The following is a 20,217-nucleotide window of genomic DNA, read 5'->3' as shown; positions in this document are numbered from 1 at the left end:
AGAGCAGCCTGGGCTAGAGCAAGACCCTATGTTGAAAAACAAAAAAAAAAAAAAAAGGAAGGAAAGTGATCAGAGGGTGGGATTCAAGCTGAGGTAGAGAGTTTAACCTTTTTTTTTTTTTTGAGGACATTGGGAGCCACCAGGATCTTAGACACTATAATAATAAAAATGATTATATTTGTATTTAATAAAAGATTCTGGCTACCGTTTTAGATTGGTTTTGAGGCTGGGGGATAGCAATCGTTGTGATACAAAGAAAACTTTCATAGATGAAATACTAAGAAGCGAGCACAGTATACTAAAGGGGAATGATCAATGATGTTACAGAACCTTAAAAGACTGACCTAACCAAGGATGGCAGAGAACTGAGCCTTAGCATTGTTACCCATTTTTTTCCACCTTTAAAAAAATTATTATTTATTTGTAAGCAGAGAGTGATAGAAGAGAGACGGAGAATGGACATGGTAGGGCCTCCAGATGCATGTGTCACTTGTGCATCTGGCTTTAGGTGGGTACTGGGGAATCGAACCTGGGTCACTAGGCTTTGCAGGCAAGCACCTTAATCATTATGCATCTCTCCAGACTCTTACTTCCCCACCTTTTGTCCTTGTTTTATTTTGGGTTATTTACTTTGGTTTGGGAGTGGTTTTGTTGTTGTTGTGTGTGTGTTGAGGTAAGGTCTCACTCTAGCCCAGGCTGTTCGCTACTTTTTTTGTGCCTACTTTGAGCAGGTGCAGCCCCACATTCCCCTCTTAAGGGCAACAAACATTGACAATGTTGTAGTCTGTTGTCTTTGAGATGTTCAAAGTCTCCTAGTCTACTGATACGGCTATTTGTGTAAGTAGAGTAAGAATTTATTGTTGTGTTATAGTTTTTTCTGCTGGTACACCATCTGACATACTGCTATCTCAGATGCAAAGGACACAGGACTTCCATAGTCTCTTCTGTACCCTATATTCCCATAGATTTCCCAGACTGGTATTTTGTTTGTTTGTTTGGCTAGTTTATTTTAGGGTGTGTTTGTTTGTTTTACTCTGCTTTGGTTTATCAAGATAAGGTCTCACTCTAGCCTCAAGGAGGTCCTCCTACTTCAGCCTCCCTAGTGCTGGGATTAAAGGTCCCACAGTGCCCTGTGTCAGACTGTTACTTCATATACTTTAATTTCCAGGATCATTGATTTGTACAAATATGGTTGGGGAGGGGGCATAGGCAGACAAACCTCAGTACAATACTGATCATTTTTAAAAAATTCTTTTCTAGCTGGAAGCTCCTTGACGTCCTTTGGAACAGAAACATCAAACAGCAGTGCCCTGTCCCAAAGTAGTGCAGTTGGTTCTGCCTTTACACAGGATACCAGATCTATAAAATCTCAGTTATCTCAGGGTAAGCTGTGTTTTCTTTAAGTTTGTAAATTACCTATAGAATGTTTCTTTAAAGTCTATATTTTTCAGAAAATTATCTCACTATATTGTTCAGACTAACCTCTAACAATCCTCTTGCCTCAGCCTTCCAAGTGCTAGGATTACAAGTATGCACCACAACACCTGGCTGGTTCTTTTTTTTAAAAGTTCCAGCCAGGTGTGGTGGCGCATGCCTTTAGTCCCAGCACTCCGGAGGTAGAGGTAGGAGGATCACCATGAGTTAGAGGTCACCCTGAGACTACATAGTGAATCCAGGTCAGCCTGAGCTAGAAAAACAAACAAAACAAAAAGTTCCAAATTACCGTTTTTCAACAAATGTATTATTGAATGATTTCCACAATTTATATAGGCTTTTTACAGTTTCTAGATCATGAGACTAAAATGGTGAGTAGTCTCTTGACATTTGTTTGGGAAGTATAGCCAATTATTGCCAGGTTTACTGAAGAGGACATCTGAGGAAATAAACTTGATCAGAATAAACTGAGGATGTAGAACAGCCTGTCTGTGAACCACCCACAAAACAGTCATCTGGAATGCTTCTCCAAATGCAAGTCTTACTTGAGATTTGGTACACCAGAAGCCTTCAAGCCTGAACTTACGTGTTTTTAATTTTTTTTTTTTTTATTTGAGAGAGAATGGGTGCGCCTGGACCTCTCGCCACTGCAAACGAACTCCAGGCACATGTGCCTCCTTGTGTATCTGGCTTACATGGGTACTGGGGAATCGAACCTGGATCCTTAGGCTTCACAGGCAAGCGCCTTAACCACTAAGCCATCTCTCTAGCCTGAGATGTGCATTTCAATACGCTTTCTCAGGACCTTGTTTCTTGGGTGGGATGGGGGGGGGGGATGCATATACACATGGAGACCAGAGTTTGACATCAGATAGCCTTCTTATCACTCTTCGCTTATTTTCCAAGGTAAGGTCTCTCGCTTGAACCCAGAATTCACTGAATTGGCCAGTCTGGCTAGCCAGATTGCCCTGGAGTATGCCCTGTTCCTACCTCTTAAGTGATGGCCCATTGTTCTGTACACGTCACACATCTGCTGTGAAGTCCTGCATGCAGTGACAGCATCCCAAACCACTCCTCTTCTGGCTCTTAACCTTCCTCCATCTCATCTATAGTCCCCGAGTCATGTGACGGGCATGTCTGTTTAAGTGCTAAACACTCAGTTGTTACGTCTCAGCACTTTGAGGAGACCAACATCTCTAAGGCTGCTGCAGGCACTGGCAGGGTAGAATGAGACGTACTTCTCAGCAGCAGCCAGCTGTGGCCCAGTCCTCCCTATGCAGAGTCTTCCTCAGAAAAGGCAAGATAAAGTAATTTTTATTGTTTTTGTTTTTGTGGTTTTGGTTGAAATAGAAGGATGATTGAGGCCAGCCTGGGACTTTAGAATGAGTTCCAGACCATTCTGGACTAGAGTGAGACCCTACCTCGAAAAAATTCCACAAGTTGGTAAAATCTTATGGAATATGTAAGGTTAAGAGTGGTTGGTAGAGAGCATAGGAGCAAAAACGCACGAATGGAGTACCTCATAATTAGCTCATACTGCAACCAGACCGTCAAAGACAGAAAAATGGCCAGTCTCTGGCACACTCCTTGAATCCCAGCACTCAGGAGGCAGAGGTAGGAGGATCACCATGAGTTTGAGGCCACCATGAGACTACATAATGAATTCCAGGTCAACTTGGGCTACAGTGAGACCCTACCTTGAAAAAAACAAAACAAAACAAACAAAAAAGACAGAAATATGGAATTTGCTAGCCTTTTAGTTTTGATATTTAATTATCTAAATATCTAAAGTGTTTAAGAACCATCTACCCACCTGCCTTTATTTGTTTTTGTTTTTCGAGGTAGGGTTTCTCTCTAGCTCAAGCTGACCTGGAATTCACTATGTAGTCTCATGGTAGCCTCAAACTCTCGGAGATCCTTCTACCTCTGCTTCCTGAGTGCTGGGTGAAAGGCATGCACTACCATGACTGGCTGCTTTTTTTTAAATACTTTTATTTGAGAAAGAGAGAATGGGCACGCCAGGACCTCCAGCCTCTGCAAGCAAACTCCAGACACATATGTTTCCGTCCCCTTCCCCATTGTGCATCTGGCTTACATGGGTCCTGGGGAATTGAACCTGGATCCTTGGGCTTTGCAGGCAAGTGCCTTAACCACTAAGGCATCTTGCTAGCCCATTAGCATTCTTATAATAGAGTTTAATGCTTTAATCATCTACTGAAAGACCTTAAACGGCCTAAGTAAAAGCCACACGTGGTGGTACACACCTATATGGTTCCCGCACTTGGGAGGTTGAGGCTGAAAGGTGAAGAGTTCAAGGCTGCTTAGCTACAAGAGACACTGTCTCAAAACGAAATGAAACAAAACATAACTGTCGCTGGGAGTGGTGGCACACGCCTTTAATCCCAACACTCAGGAGGCAGAGGTAGGATTGCCATAAATTCAGGGCCACCCTGAGACTCCATAGTCAATTCCAAGTCAGCCTGGGCTACAGCGAGACCCTATCTCTCAAAAACCGGGGAGGGGGGGGATCTTTGTGTTAACGATCTTGTGATGCTGTAATGGTTCTTTTGGGAAAGAGAGTCTTCATTTGACCTGCCTACATTGTGATCTTTGATAATATTCCTAAGGAAGTTTGTGCAAGATAGTAAGTTTGGAATAAATACTGGCTAGAAGCAGGTAATATTGTGGTGGGGGAGTTTTGTTTGTTGTTTTTAACTAGCTGAATGACCAGTGCTGAAAAGATAACCAAGTTCAAACACAGGTGCAATGAAATAATTCAGTTTTACTGTGGATTTGAATTAGCAGAAATAAAACTATATACTTTTTTAAGGGTCTAGAAAGATTTTGAAATCCCGGTTAGGGTAGTTTCTTATCTTTTGGTTACATTTTAGGTCGATCAAGCCCTCAGTTAGACCCTTTGAGAAAAAGTCCAACCATGGAGCAAGCAGTGCAGACCGCCTCCGCCCACTTACCTGCTCCAGCACCTGTTGGGAGAAGGAGCCCTGTGTCCACCAGGCCTTTGCCATCTGCCAGCCAGAAAGCAATAGAGAACCAAGAGCACAGGCGAGGTAGAGCTTGAGCTGTTTTACTGTTTCTTGATTGATTGACCAACATGTTCCTCCTCCTCATGGAGAGGATTGACTTTCATGAATGATCCTAGAAAATCTAAGTTGAACTTAATAGTTTAGCCTTTCAAGTTTGGTTCAGAGTGGTGGTGGGGACGTGTAGGTTTTTGGGTATTACACAGGAATTGTTTTGGCTTATTCCCTCTAATTTTTACATTACTGAAGTTTTTGTGTATGTATATTCTCCACAAGTTGATTTGTTACATGTCTCTTTCATTAGCTGAAGTACACAAAGTCTCAAGGCCAGAAAACATGAATGATCATCTCAGAAATGATAGCAAGAGACAAATAGGTAAGTTACTTGGATCTGAAAGTGACATCCCTTGTTTCTTAATAGGATGAGATCCATAGTCACTACAAAATTTCAAATGTATGATCCATAGTTACTATATAAAAAGACAGTGGGGATTGCTAACTATAAACTAGCCGCAAAGCCGGGTGTGGTGGCGCCCATCTTTCATCCCAGCACTTAGGAAGCAGAGGTAGGAGGATCGCTATGAGTTTGAGGCCACCCTCAGGTTACACAGTGAATTCCATGTCAGCCTGGGCTAGAGTAAGACCCTACCTCAAAAACCAAAACTCAGTCTGGAGAAATGGCTAAATGGTTAAGGCACTTGCCTGCAAAGCCTGAAGACCCTGCTTGGACTCCCCAGGACCCACATGAGCCAAACGCCTAAGATGGCGCGTGAGCGCAAGTAGCACACGTGCACAGATGGCATATGCATCTGGAGTTCGTTTGCAGTGGCTGGAGGCCCTGGCGCACCCATTCTCTCTCTCTCTCTCTCTCTCTCTCTGTCACTTTCAACAAATAAATAAAAACAAACCAAAGTTAAAAAAAAAAAAAAGATATTACCATTGGAAAGCTAAGTGATGGGGACAAAGCACAATTCTCAATTTTTTTTTATGGTGTCTTAAAAATTATTTTGGGGACTAGATAGATGGCTTAGCAGTTAAAGCACTTGCCTGTGAAGACTAAGAACCCAGGTTCGATTCCCCAGATCCCACATAAGCCAGACGTGCAAGGTGGCACTTGCACGTGCATCTGGAGCTCGGTGGCAGTGGCTAGAGGCCCTGGCACACCCAGTCTCTCTCTCCCTCCCTCTCCCCCTCCCCCCTTCTCGCAAATAAATAAAAACAACTAAACAGGGCTGGAGAGATGTCTTACCCGTTAAGGCATTTGCCTGCAAAGCCAAAGGATCCCACCTCGACTCTCCAGGACCCACATAAACCAGGTGCATGCATCTTGGAGTTCATTTGCAGTGGCTGGAGGCCCTGGCATGCCCATTCTCTCCCTTTCTCTGTGTCTGTCTCTCAACTAAATAAAAGTAAAGTTTAAAAAGAAATAATTAGGGGCTGGAGAGATGGCTTAGTGGTTAAGCACTTGCCTGTGAAGCCTGTGGACCCTGGTTCAAAGTTTGATTCCCCAGGACCCACGTAAGCCAGATGCACAAGGTGGCACACACATCTGGAGCTCATTTGAAGTGGCTGGAGGCCCTGATGTGCCCATATTCATATTCTCTCTCTCTCTACCTCCCTTTCTCTGTCACTCTCAAATAAATGAAAAAAAGATTCTTCTTAAAAATGAACAATTTTTTAAATTAAATTTAATTTTTTAATAAAAGTATTGTTTATTTGCAAGGGGATAGAATGAGAAGGGCGCACTAGGCCCTCTTGCCGCTGCACACACACTGCAGGCTCCCGCACAACGTTGTTCATCTGGCTCTATGAGCGTGCTGGGCTCAGAACTGTGCTGCACACAGACTGCAGACTCACGCACAACGTTGTTCATCTGGCTCTATGAGCGTGCTGGGCTCAGAACTGTGCCGACCAGTTTTGTAAGCAAGCACCTTTAGCCACTCATCCATCTCTCCAGCCCCTATAATTAACGTTTTATTCATTTTTTATTTCTGTTAAGTAGGCTCTATCTCTAGCCCAGACTGACCTGGAATTCACTTTGTCATCTCAGGGTGGCCTCAAACACAGTGATCTCCCTACCTCAGCCTCCCCAGTGCTGGCATTAAATTTGTGCGCCACCACACTCAGCTCTTAGTATTTGCATGAATGTTACCCAGTAGAAGGACTTCACTTTTTTTTTTTTAATGTTTTTTTTGTTCATTTTTTATTTTATTTATTTGAGAGCGACAGACATAGAGAGAAAGACAGATAGAGGGAGAGAGAGAGAATGGGCACATCAGGGCCTCCAGCCACTGCAAATGAACTCCAGACGCGTGCGCCCCCTTGTGCATCTGGCTAACGTGGGACCTGGGGAATTGAGCCTCGAACCGGGGTCCTTAGGCTTCGCAGGCAAGCGCTTAACCACTAAGCCATCTCTCCAGCCCAGGACTTGACTTTTTATATGTAATACATGGTTCTTGTGGCTTTCTCTTTTGTGTTTGTTTGGTTTGTTTGTTTTTGTTTTTTTTTTTTTTTTGCATCAGTTTCTTTTTTAAAATTATTTATTTATGAGAGAAAGAGGCAGAGAGAATGGTTACACCAGAGCCTCTAGCCACTGTAAACAAACACCAGACATATGCACCACCTTGTGCATCTGGCTTACATGGGTCCTAGAGAGTCAAACTGGGATCCTTTGGCTTTGCCTTAACCACTAAACCATCTCTCCAGCCCTCAGTTTCTTTCTTGTTTTAATTTCAGAAATGGTGTTACACGTACCTTAATTTTTTTTTTTAAGTTTCTCATTAAAACTATTTAAATTCAGAGTTTTGTTATGGTGCTGTCTGGGGAGGGTGTTTTTCTTTTTGTTTATTTTTCTGTGTGTGGTTTTTCCAGGTAGGGTTTTGCTCTAGCTCTGGCTGACCTGTAATTCACTTTGTACTCTCAGGGTGGCCTCAAACTCACTGCAATCCTTCCTTCTGCCTCTGCCTCCTGAGTGCTGCGATTAAAGGTGTGTGCCACCACATCCAGCTTTGTTGTTTGTTTTTTCCAGGCAGGTTCTAACTGTAGCCCGGGCTGTTCTGGAACTCATTGTAGGACCGGGCTGGCCTCAAACTCAATGATCCTCTTACCTCTGCATCTGCTGGGATTAAAGGCATGCACCACCACGCCCAGCTTGGTTATGCTACTTTTTCTTTTGTTTGGTTTTTCAGGGTAGGGTCTCACTCTGGTCCAGGCTCACCTGGAATTAACTTTGTAATCTCAGCATGGCCTCAAACTCATGGTGATCCTCATACCTCTGCTGAGTACTGGAATTAAAGATGTGCGCCACCATGCTGGTTATGCTATATTTAAGTGTTTATATACTTTTGTTCTCTTTTATTTGTTTGAGACAAGATCTGTCTATATTGCTTGGGTTGTTGGCCTTGAACTCGTGGGTCAAATGATCCTTCTTCCTCAGCCTCCCTATTGGCCATACAGTTTTATATGTCTGTGTATGTTCTATGTTCTGTAAGGTAAGAGTTTTGGAGTTGAATTACTTTATTATTTCTTACTGTGAAAAAGACATGACTCAGGCTGGAGGGGTGTCTTACCAGATAAGGCATTTGCCTGCAAAGCCAAGGGACCCAGGTTCTATTCCCCAGGACCCACGTTAGCCAGATGCATAAGGGAGCTCATGCGTCTGGAGTTTCTTCACAATGGCTAGATGCCCTGGCATACCCATTCTCTCTCTCTGTCTCCTCCTCCTCCTCCACCCCCCCCCCCGTTAAATAAATAAAAAGTGAAAGTAAAATATATTTAAAAAATGACTCTTTTTTGTTGTTGTTTTGTTCTGGTTTTGTTGTTGTTGTTGTTTTCTTGGTTTTCTGAGGTAGGGTCTCACACTAGCTCAGGGTGGCCTTGAACTCTCGGCGATCCTCCTACCTCTGCCTCCCAATTGCTGGGACTAAAGGTGTGCACCATCACGTCTGGCCTCGCTCTTAGATTTTTTTTTAATAAAATATATTTTTTAAATTTTTATTTATTTATTTATTTGAGAGAGACAGGCACAGAGAGAAAGACAGAGAGAGAGAGAGAATGGGCACGCCAGGGCTTCCAGCCTCTGCAAACGAACTCCAGACGCATGCGCCCCCTTGTGCATCTTGCTAACGTGGGATCTGGGGAACTGAGCCTCGAACCGGGGTCCTTAGGCTTCACAGGCAAGCTCTTAACCGCTAAGCCATCTCTCCAGCCCAGATTTTTTTATATATATATTTTATTCATTTATTTATTTGAGGTGGGGGAGAGAATGGGTATGACAGGACCTACAGCCACTGCAAACGAACTCCAGATGCATGTGCCCCCTTGTGCATCTGGCTTATGTGTGTCCTAGAGAATTAAACTGGGATCCTTTGGCTTTTACAGGCAAATGCCTTAACCACTTAGCCATCTCTCCAGCCCTCGCTCTTAGATTTTGATTAACCCTCCTAACACTTTCCTTTATTCAATTTCTTTCCCTGACCTCACTTTGTTTTTTTGAGGTAGGATCTCAGGCTGGCCTTGAACTCATAGTGATCCTCTTACCTCTGCCTCCCCAGTGCTGGGAATAAAGGCTTTGCCACCATCCCCAGCCCTAATTTCTTGTTTATTATATATAGATACATGCAGTGTATGTGGGGTTCTTTGCTAGCCATTATATATAAAGAGCACAATAGCAATTTACGTGCTAAACCAGCTGAATGTTCACTATAAATACTCTATTATAGTTCCAGGTGCTCCTTCAGCTCCAAGGAGAGGGCGCGGGGGCCATCGAGGAGGCAGGGGAAGATTTGGTATCCGCCGAGATGGTCCAATGAAATTTGAGAAAGACTTTGATTTTGAAAGTGCAAATGCACAATTTAACAAGGAGGAGATTGACAGAGAATTTCATAATAAACTTAAATTAAAAGGTAAATTTGGATTTTTCTGCTCAGAGAATAATCTGATCTTTGAATACAAGATGTCTTCCTAGTTAGATGTTTAATTCTGCTTAGTCCAGTCTTAAATGTTACTATGTGTTTTTTCATTAGAAGATAAACTTGACAAACAAGAGAAGCCTGTAAATGGTGAAGATAAAGGAGACTCCGGAGTGGATACACAAAACAGTGAAGGGAATGCTGATGACGAAGATCCACTTGGACCTAATTGCTATTATGACAAGACTAAATCCTTCTTTGATAATATTTCTTGTGATGATAACAGGTACTGTCTCATTAAAGGACATTAAAGTCTAAAATAATTTCATGTAAATTCGTAGGTTTAATGAACACTTTAAACTATCTAATGAACACAGTTGATTTTTTAATGTTTTCCTAAAAGAAAACACTATATACTAAATTTTTTTAAATTTTTTTGTTGTTGTTTATTTGAGAGCGACAGAGAGAGAAAGAGTGAGAGAGAGAGAGAGAACGGGCGCACCAGGGCTTCCAGCCACTGCAAACAAACTCCAGACGCCTGCACCCCCTTGCGCATCTGGCTAACATGGGTCCTGGGGAATTGAGCCTCGAACCGGGGTCCTTAGGCTTCACAGGCAAGCGCTTGACCACTAAGCCATCTCTCCAGCCCATTATATACTAAATTTTTTTCCTCCAAAAGAAGTAAGGACTTGATGTAGATGAAGAACATTTGCCTAATACGTGCGAAGCCTTGGTTTGATCCTAGCCCCACCAAAAGTGGAAGGGGAGAGAAAGAAAAAATATATATACTTAGCTTCATATTGTGATATAAGCCTGAATCTCAGCACTTAAGAGGTTAAGTCGAGGTGAAGTCAACATTTTAAGGTCATTCTCAGCTAAGCAGAAAGTTTAAGGCCAGCCTGGGCTACAAGAGTCCATGTCTCTAAAAAGCCTCATGTGGGCTGGAGAGATGCTCAGCAGTTAAAGACACTTGCAAGGCCTGAAGGCCTGGGTTCCATTCTCCAGTATCCATGTAAAGCCAGCTGCACAAAGCAATGCTTGTGTCTGGTGTTTGTTTGCAGTAGCACTTGCACACCCAGTTTCATTCTCTTTCTCACTGTCTGTGTGTCTATTTGCAAATAAAAATTTTAAAAAGCCATGTGCTTTAGTTTAGAGATGTAATCACATTTGGATGTTGGTCAAAACAGAAGCATTCATATAGCATGTAAGACTTTCCCTTCATCTATCTAGATTGTGCTTCAAATAGAACAAAAGGGGCTGGAGTGATGGCTTAGTGGTTAAGCTCTTGCCTGTGAAGCCTAAGGACCCTGGTTCAAGGCTCGATTCCCCAGGACCCACGTTAGCCAGATGCGCAAGGGGGCGCACATGTCTGGAGTTCATTTGCAGTGGCTGGAAGCCCTGGTGTGCCCATTCTCTCTTCTCTCTCTCTCTCTCTCTCTCTCTCTCTCTCTCTCTCTTTCTCTGTCACTCTCAAATAAATAAATAAAAATAAACAAAATTTTTTTAAAAAATAGAACAAAAGAACCCAGAGGAAAAGCATTTCTTTGAAACTGAAACTGTAGAAATCAGCCATGTAGTAAATGTGTACATAGAATATTGACAAATTATTGAGATGAAAATACTCAGCATAATGAACTGAGTTCCAAAGGTCTGTTGCCCACTTCACATTGTTCCCGACTACAATTTGGTGCCCCCTGGTGGCAGTCATGTGCGTCAGTTTAAATATGAGCAGGGAGTCCTGCACTTGCTGGATGAAAGCTGCAGCAGTGCAAATATTTTACTGCGTTTATTGACATCAGATCTGAAAAGTGGGCCAGGACACTAAAAACTGGGGACCTACCCTCCATTTGCTAGCTTCCAGCATTTCCTGCCTGGCTGTGTCCTCTTTTCCATGGGGCGAGTAGAATCACTTGCAAGTCAGTCCCCTGTGTCTCACTTGCCTTCATAGTAAGCGTTTCTCATCTGTCATTGGCATTAGTGGCAATTATGCTTCCACAGAACATTAGAGGAACATAACTGAACTTGTATGCCTTGGATGGTTTGGGATAGTTTTTTAGAGTAAATTCCTACTTTGAGTTGATCCTTAAGATTAATTTTATCCTGGATTTGGAAACTAATGTTTCAAGTTTTTGCTAGAAGAGGTTCTTTTCAACATAACATGTTCATGTTGTTTTGTTTTTATAATAGAGAAAGGAGGCCAACCTGGGCTGAAGAAAGAAGGTTAAACGCTGAAACATTTGGAATCCCACTTCGTCCAAACCGTGGCCGTGGCGGGTACAGAAGCAGAGGAGGTCTTGGGTTCCGTGGTGGCAGAGGGCGTGGTGGTGGCCGAGGAGGGACCTTCACTGCCCCTCGAGGATTTCGTGGTGGATTCAGAGGAGGCCGTGGGGGCAGGGAGTTTGCAGATTTTGAATATAGGGTAAGCATTATAGTCTTCTTTGGGGAAGAACATTCAGATTTACTTCGCTTGTTTCCATTTTGGCTGATTTTGTTGTTGTTTACTGAGGTAGGATCTTGTTCTAGCCCACACTGACCTGGAAATTTACTGTGTAGTCTCAGGCTGGCCTCAGACTCACAGTAATCTTCCTACCTATGAGCCATCTCTCTAGCCCTTGGCTTGCTTATTTTGAGAACATTAAAATAACTTTCAGTTTTACTTCTCATTAGAGAATATATCTTATTAGGGTATTTACATAATTTTTTTCTTCTCGGTTTTTCAAGGTAGCATCTTAGTCTAGTCCAGGCTGACCTGGTACTAACTGTAGTTGCAGGCAGGCCTCAAACTCACAGTGATCCTCCTACCTCTGCTTCCCCAGTGCTGGGATTAAAGTCATGTGCCACCATGCCTGGCCACGTTTAGATAGTTTTAACCATGTGTTTCTTGGCCAATAAGTCAAAACAATTTTTGAGCCAGGGTCTCCAGTTGCTGCAAACAAACTCCAGACACATGACCACCTTGTGTGTCTGATTTATGTGGGTACTGGGGAATTAAACCTGGGTCCTTAGGCTTTACAGGCAAGGACCTTTACCACTAAGCTCTCTCTTCAGCCCCTCAAAATAATTTTAAGTGATTTTTTTTAAGTTTTTTTATTTATTTGAGAGTCACATATAGAGAGTGGGCATGCCAGGGTCTGTAGCCACTGCAAAGAAACTCCAGACACATGTGCCACCATATGCATCTGGCTTACATGGGTACTGGAGAATTGAACCTGGGTCTGTAGGTTTTGCAAGTGTCTTGACTGCTAAGCCATCTCTCCAGCCCAAGTCTAACCCCCCCATCCTCTAAGGTAGGGGTTTCACTCTAGCTCAGGCTGACCTAGAATTCACTATGTAGTCTCAGGGTGGCCTCAAACTCATGGTGATCCTCCTACCTCTGCCTCCAGAGTGCTGGGATTAAAGGTGTGCATCACCATGCCCAGCCCAAGTCTTATTTTTAAAAATACTTTTTTTTTTATTTATCAGAGAGAGAAAGAGAATGGGAATCTCAGGGGGGCCTACAGCCACTGCAAACAAACTCCAGACGCATGCGCCACCTTGTGCATCTGGCTTACATAGGTCCTGGGGAATGGAATAGAGGTCCTTTGGCTTTTCAAGCAAGAGCCTTGACCACTAAACCATCTCTACAACCTTCAAGACAATTTTTTGAGGTGAAATTTTTTTTTTTTTATTCCATTTTTTGACATTTGGTGCATATATATTTTGATCATATTCCCCTCAACTACCCTCTCCTTGCCCCCTCCTGTTAACATTCTTCCCCATTAACTCTCATCTTTCTTTAATGTCTTTTTTTTTTTAAGCCATGAGTTAAATTAGAGTTTGTTTTCATGATCATGGATAAAAGGTTATTTGCCGTGGAGTGGGCATTTTATCAGTGACCTCACCACTGATGAATCTGACTCTCCTTCCGGCAACCATTACCTGCTCTGGGTGGTGTCTGGTGTTTCAGGTATCCTCCCCCATTGAAGGTGATGTATTGACAGGCTCAGTCTTGTGCAGGAAACCAGAGCTGCTATGAATTCATGAGTATAAACACATGTCATATGCAGAAGACAGCCTTTCACAGCCCCCTCCCCATCCTGCTGTTACCTTCTTTCTGCCCCTTCTTCCATGAGTTTCCCTAAGCCTTGGAAAGTGTGGTTTAGATGTCCTGCTTGAGGATAAACAGACAGTAGTCACTTATTTTCTAAAATTTTGTCAATTATGCATCTCTGCATTAACCACTGCCCATTGTAGTAAAAAATAAATAAATGAATGAATAATAAGCAAGACTGCTGTGATCAGGGCTTTGAGCAATACTAGCTTATGGGAACAAATAAGGCTATTTATGGGTTGGAGAGATGGCTTAGTGGCTAAGGCACATGCCTGTGAAGCTTAAGGATCCCAGTTTGATTTCCAAGTCCCATGTAAGCTAGATGAACATGGTGGCACATGTGTCTGGAGTTTGTTTGCAGTGGCTAGAAGCCCTGGCGTACCCATATTAATTCTCTCTCTCTCTCCCTGACTCAAATAAATAAATAAAGTAAATCTTAAAAAAAATTCTAAAAAATAGCTATTTATAAGTTTGGCATTCTGTCTGTTTAGTATAATAATAATTATGCCACTATTGCACCAGTGGACATCTCTCGCTTAGCAGGTTGGTCATAAAATACACAGGGTCCATGACTGGGTAGGACTAATGATAGCTTTTCTCCCTCAGCATCTTGCATAGCACTTTCTGTTGCAAAGAAAGCTAGCCAACAGGGAGGAAGCTTCCAGCTCAATTCCAACTTAGTTTCTCAGTGTTCTGCAACCAAAACATTTGGTATCTTCAGAAATAGGGACATATATCTAGTGGTGGGCAACCAAGAGCAATGGTAGCTATAGTCTATATTAGTTTAGGAGCCTTCGTTACCTCCTTGACCAACAATTCATGGGGAGGTATTCCTACGTACCGGAATTTACAATTCATAACTTATGGCTTCTGTCAGCAGTTTCATCCATCCATGTAGGAGACCTTCATCATTTTTAAGCTGGCATGCCTATTCTCTCTCTCTCTCTGCCTTTCTCTTTCAAATAAAAATAAAATAAATTAAAAAGCTGAGCGTGGTAGCACACGCCTATAATCTCAACACTCTGGAGGCAAAGGTAGGAGGATCAACATGAGTTTGAAGAAACCCTGAATCTGTATAGTGAATTCCAGGTCAGCCTGGGCTACAGCAAGACCCTACCTTTAAAAAAAAAAAAAAAAAAAAAAAACTCTTGAGTTGTTAACCATCTGAAAGCTCTGACTTCTTAGCCAGACAGTGTGCCATTCTGTATTTTCCTTCCAGGGCTGGGTGTGCAGGTGTCCACCCACAGTAGTGGCTATTGTTGAGCTCTCATAAACACACATGCATTTGGAATAAGACTCCCTTCCTTTATGGTCAGTCTTAGTTAAACTCTACTCTTGTGAACACACGATAGTTTGTCAGAATCTGAGAAAACATCTGTCATGTTTTCTGCATGGATGAACTGTGTGTCCCTTTCTCTGAATGCTTATGTGTTCATGTGTGTGAGTGAGGGCATGCACATTTCAGTGCACATGTGGAGGTCAGAGGACAACTTTCAGGTTGGTCCTCTGCTCTTCTATTTCATTTCAGGCAGGACTTCTCATTCTAGATTCATGCTTCCTTAATCTGAGGAAACCTCTCTTCTTTCCTGTGCCAATTTCTTCCTTTTCTGACCCCTGTGGCACCTGCCTTCCTTGCCATGCATTTAAGATAATGCACTTATTGTTCCTACCATGTGTGGTGTTTTGGCATTGCAACTTGATAGCAGCTTCTTGGCATTAGAGCTTATATATTCTCCTCTTCTTTCCACAAATTGCTTATCATGTTGGTTAGGAATTCACTTCTTCAGCCCTCTGTGAGGCCAAAGCTCCATTCCAGTTTAATGCCCTTCCATCAGCCACTAGAGCTTTGAGCTCTGCAGTTCCACCTTCTACATTGATCTTAGCCAAAAAGCCGAGGAGCATTAAGTTCCGCCTTCTATAAACTGGCACCTTTAAAGGTCAGAAGCAGTGACAATCACTACACCGGAAAGTTTTTTTTCTCTCTTTTTTTAAATATATATTTTTTTATTTACAAGTAGAGAGAGAGAGAAAATGGGCAGGTTGGGGCCTCCAGCCACTGCAGACAAACCCCAGATGCATGCACCACTCTGTGCATCTGGCTTTTTGTGGGTTTAGGGAGTCGAACATGGATCCTTAGGCTTTGCAGACAAGCGCCTTAACTGCTAAGCCATCTCTCCAGCCCTCTTCTCCTTCCCTCTCAACCCCCCCCCCCTTTTGAGGCAACGTCTCCCTCTTGCCCCTGGTTGACCTTGAATTAATGGCAATCCTCTCAGGTGCTGAGATTGCAGAGATAAGCCTTGATGATAAGGCATCTTCTAGAGCTCCATGTCCAGATGTGGACCTTGATCTGAGCTGTCTTCATGAAGTGGGCTGGCTTGATTCTTTACACTGTTTGGCATGAATCATTACAGTTTAGGGTTGAATGTCAACAAATGTGGTTTAAAGAAAGCAAAACTAACAATAGGATCATGAAAGAATCAGTCAAGCTAAACCTTTTACCCTCCCATGTTAGGTGATTGAGAACTAAAGTCTCTTCATATAAAGTACTAAAGCCAAACTCACTGTTAGGCTCAGGTCCAGGCGAAAATTGCAAGAATTGTGATTCTGGCCCAGATTTCCACAAGGATGATGTTTTAAATATTAACTTGAATCTTTGACAGGGTGGAGGGTCAGGATTGGGATAACAGGAATGCAGCCAGCTTCTAGTTGATAAGCTGCTAGAAGTACCTCAGACACTGTAGTGTGGTGGTAACAAATGTGAAATGACTCGGCTTGACACTCTCCCTCCCCCTCTTATTTTCTCCTCTCTCCTTCTCCACCCTTCCTCTCACCCACCCCCCTTCCTCTTTTTCCTATCTTTTTTTTTTAACCTTTCAGAAAACCACGGCTTTTGGACCCTAAAAGGTCTGGACTGGTCAAACTGCTTTCTGAAAGGTAAAAAGAAAAGAAAAAAGAAAGAAAGAAAAATTGGGAGGTATGAAGGTTGGCTCTGCTGGGAACAGTGGATTTATCTTTAGTTCATTTATTTTTATGCCAATTTGTACCTTACAGTTATTTTTGTCAGGCCATATGTATTTCAGTTGAGTAGCATCTTGTGACTAGTTAAATATCATACACAAAAGGAAAGTTCAGTCTTTTCACCTAAGAAATATGTGTTCTAATAGTTGGAATGAATATTAACACTGTTAGGTGTCGTCCTCCCTCTGTATATACAGAGGACTGATTCCTGCATTCCTGTGGATACAATCATGGATGCTCAGGTTCCTTAATTAAAATAGCATGGTAAAAAAGAAGAAAAATAAATTGCATAGTATTTGTATGTAACCTATACATATCCTGTTGTTAGTTTATAGGTAATGGGGACTGAACCCAGGGGCTAGAACATGCTAAGCATGTTCTCTATGCTGGTCTGTCTGCACTCAAGAGTTGTTTGTTTTTGTTTTTCAAAGTAGGCTCTCTCACTGTAGCTCAGGATGACCTAGAATTCACTATGTAGTCACAGAGTAGCCTTAAACTCATGTCAGTCCTTCTACCTCTACCTCCCAAGTGCTAGGATTAAAGGCATGCGCCACTACACCTGGCACAGCTTCTTTTATACATACATGAACATTTTTGGTTTTATTTTGGTTTTTTGGTCTTTTCGAGGTAGAGTCTCACTCTAGCCCAGGCTGACTTGGGATTTACTATGTAGTCTCAGATGGCCTCAAATTCATGTCAATCCTCCTACCTCTGCCTCCCAAGTGCTGTGATTAAAGGCATGCACCACCATGCCTAAGTCACAAGTGTGTGTGTGTGTGTGTGTGTGTGGTTTTTTGTTTGTTTGGGGTTTTGGGTTTTTTTTTTGTTTGGTTGGTTTTGTTTTGGTTTGGTTTTTTTGGATTTTCAAGGTAGGGTCTTGCTCTAGGCCAGGCTGACCTGGAATTGACTATGTATTCTCAGGCTGACCTTGAACAATACACATTTTAAGAAGTAGTGTTATTTATTTACAAGCAGAGTGTGGTTATGGGCATTCCAGGGCCTCTTGCTACTACAAATGAACTCCAGATGCATATGTCACTTTATGTGTGTACTAGGAAATTGAACCTGAGCCAGCAGGCTGTGCAAGCAAGTGCCTTTAACCGCTGAGCCATCTCCTCAGCTACATATATACTGGTGTGTTTGCCAGGCTGTCCTCAAACTCAGTTTCATGCTTCCTCGGCTTCACAAGTGCTGGGATTATAGGTGTGAGCCACCATGCCCAGCTCTCATCAATTTTAGTCATCTGGTAAATTACTTCCAATACCTAATACAATGTGAATAGCAGGTAAATAGTTACCCTACTGTGTTTAGGGAATAGTGACAAGAAATGTCTTAAGTGATCAGTACAGATGCGTGTGCACACACATTCATTGTTAGTTGGACTCAAGGATACAGAGGGCGACTCTACATGGTAGCAACTAGTCTGGAGAAAACCAGAAGTCCCTGACCTCAGTGCCGCCTCCAGGCCTGCAGCTTAGAAAGATACTTTGCAGTTGTTTGCTTTCTCACTGGTTACATTTTAGAATTTTCCACTTAAATTTGTTTTCAGACTAACTTAAAATTTTAAGACTTGTTTTGAAATAGGGTCTCACGTGTCCCAGGCTTGCCTCAAACTCACTGTGTAGTCAGTGACTTTGAATACCTTGTCCTGCTGCTTCCATATCCGAATGCTAGGATTACAGGATACACCCTCATGCCTAGGTTATGCATTGCTAAGTCTCAAACCTAGAGCTTCCTGCATGTTAGCATGTTAGGCAAGCTGTCTACCAACAAACTGTATTTGTAACCCCCATCAGGGTTGTTGTTTTTTTTTGTTTGTTTGTTTGAAGTGGCTTTCTAAGTCATTGATTTCTCCTGGCATGGAATTTTAGAGAGAAATATTATTCTGGTTACTTTTTTATTTAATTTATTTATTTGTAAGCAGAAAGAGAAAAGAGATACAGACAGAGAGAATGGGCACACCAGGGCCTCTAGCCACTGCACACGAACTCCTTGTGCATCTGGCTTACATGGGTCATGGGGAATTGAACCTGGGTCCTTTGGCTTGGCAGGTACACACCTTAACTGCTAAGCGAGTTCTCTTTGTTACGTACTAAATATCAAATACTTAGAGATTTTATGAAGTTCATTTCAAACAGGAATCTTGTGAATGACTGCTAAGTGAAAGCGGAAGTTACATCATTCACTTTTTTAAAAATTATTAGGACCGCCAAAGGTGGTAGGGCGATCTTAGGGTGGCCCCTTACCAGACCAACCAGACGCTGCTGCTTTAGCCTCTGCTCACTGGAAAGTGCAGTAACAAACAACACACTGGATGTGGAAGTTAGAAACTGCTGCTTGAAAGTCAGCAAGCCATACTTTTCCGTGAAAACAAAAGGATGTGGGTATTTAAAGTTAACTTAAATTTAGGACATTAATAAGCCAGTAATCTGGAGCATGAACTAATAATTTATTTTCTTTTTAGAAAGACAACAAAGTTGCTGCATAGTCTACAAACAAGGCTTTGAAAAAGAGGTGGAGTTCCAGCTCTTCCTAGTCCTGGAAACTGATTTCTGTCTTTGTGAAGAATGAAGAAGTGACTTTGCTCTATACTTGTCACCAGCACTGGGTTTTGTCTCTTTGTTTTCTGCTTAATTTCAAAGATACAATGCAGTTACTTTTTGGGGGGGGGGGGGGGGGGACTCGTCCTTAAAAAAACGAGCACTGACTATATTTGCAATAGCAAAAGGTTAAGTAATTTCTTATGTATAGTTACACTTGAGCCGTACTTCAGTGGGACTTCGAAGGATTTTTTCATCACTAAATTGTACTTGGCAATTACTGCAGTTGCCTGCAGATCAGGCCGTGATACTGTGTGAGCCACAGAAGGTTGTGTGTGTGTATGTGTGTGTGCGTCTGTATCTTTCTCTTTCTATTTGGAAATCCTATAATATGAGGTAGCTGATTTTGTCAATTAACTAGGGTGCTGGATGGTAGAGAATTTTGTCAGTCAACTATGTACACACAGGTAAATACTGTTTCTTAGGCAAAGGTAACTTTTTATATAGTTGTAAAATTCCATTATATTCCATTGCCAAAGAAACATTAAGAACTTTGTATAGCTGTATAAAAAGCAACTAATTTTTTAAAGAATAAACATTTTAAAGTCAGCAAACATACTGTGTCCTTTCAGAAGTTGATGTGCTGAGAAGCAGAGTTATGGGTGGGTCTTTTTTTTTTCCTTAGCTTTCCAGGCTTAAGAAATTTTTATTTCTTTTTTATAATGTTTGGAACATAAATTTGATACATTCTTCCACTATCTAAAAAGGATAAATTATTCATGCTCAGTGTGTGAACTTATTTTGTAGCAAATGCCATATCATAGGATTTGTCCAAATAACAGATGTTTTGAGTATATGAATATACATAATCATAAATAAGAAATGTACCTTGCTGTATTTTCCAATAAGCAACCCTCCCCCTTTTTTAAGACATTAAACTAGGCATCATTTAACCTTGTCTTCTTGATATGCCTGGAACTTTGTTTTGATCAACACTGACTCTCTCGTTTGTTTCAAGAAGATGGAGAGCAAGCATTCAGAACTGTGAACACCATTAACACAGGCCTTGGGCCTGTGACCCGACCCACAGGTGACTTGGTATATAGTTCATTGCTAATTATAAAATTATAAGAAATCCTTTTGATATTTAATCTATAGTAGAAAAAATGGCCACTTTTTGCTTT

General features: G+C 42.0%; 1 protein-coding gene across 4 annotated transcripts in view; it reads left to right on the top strand.

Annotated features, from left to right (window-relative positions):
* Positions 1 to 19,991, top strand: part of LOC101602120 (LSM14A mRNA processing body assembly factor) — a 44,653-nt gene extending 24,662 nt beyond the window's left edge. Inside the window, exons 4-11 of one of the 4 annotated variants that reach the window (XM_045154849.1) lie at positions 1,261 to 1,383; positions 4,326 to 4,502; positions 4,780 to 4,851; positions 9,197 to 9,379; positions 9,500 to 9,671; positions 11,573 to 11,804; positions 16,353 to 16,409; positions 18,958 to 19,991. In XM_045154849.1, coding sequence (XP_045010784.1) covers positions 1,261 to 1,383; positions 4,326 to 4,502; positions 4,780 to 4,851; positions 9,197 to 9,379; positions 9,500 to 9,671; positions 11,573 to 11,804; positions 16,353 to 16,376 — 983 coding nt within the window. In that variant the 3' untranslated portion in view covers positions 16,377 to 16,409; positions 18,958 to 19,991. The remainder of the gene's footprint in view (positions 1 to 1,260; positions 1,384 to 4,325; positions 4,503 to 4,779; positions 4,852 to 9,196; positions 9,380 to 9,499; positions 9,672 to 11,572; positions 11,805 to 16,352; positions 16,410 to 18,957) is intronic. The other 3 variants (XM_045154851.1, XM_045154850.1, XM_045154852.1) reach the window with 3 other exon arrangements.
* Positions 19,992 to 20,217: the final 226 nt, after the last annotated feature.

This window comes from Jaculus jaculus, chromosome 7 (assembly GCF_020740685.1).
Source record: "Jaculus jaculus isolate mJacJac1 chromosome 7, mJacJac1.mat.Y.cur, whole genome shotgun sequence".
NCBI lineage: Eukaryota > Metazoa > Chordata > Mammalia > Rodentia > Dipodidae > Jaculus > Jaculus jaculus.
The sequence above is the reverse complement of the archived record's forward strand: the minus strand, read 5'-3'. Positions and strand labels throughout refer to the sequence as shown.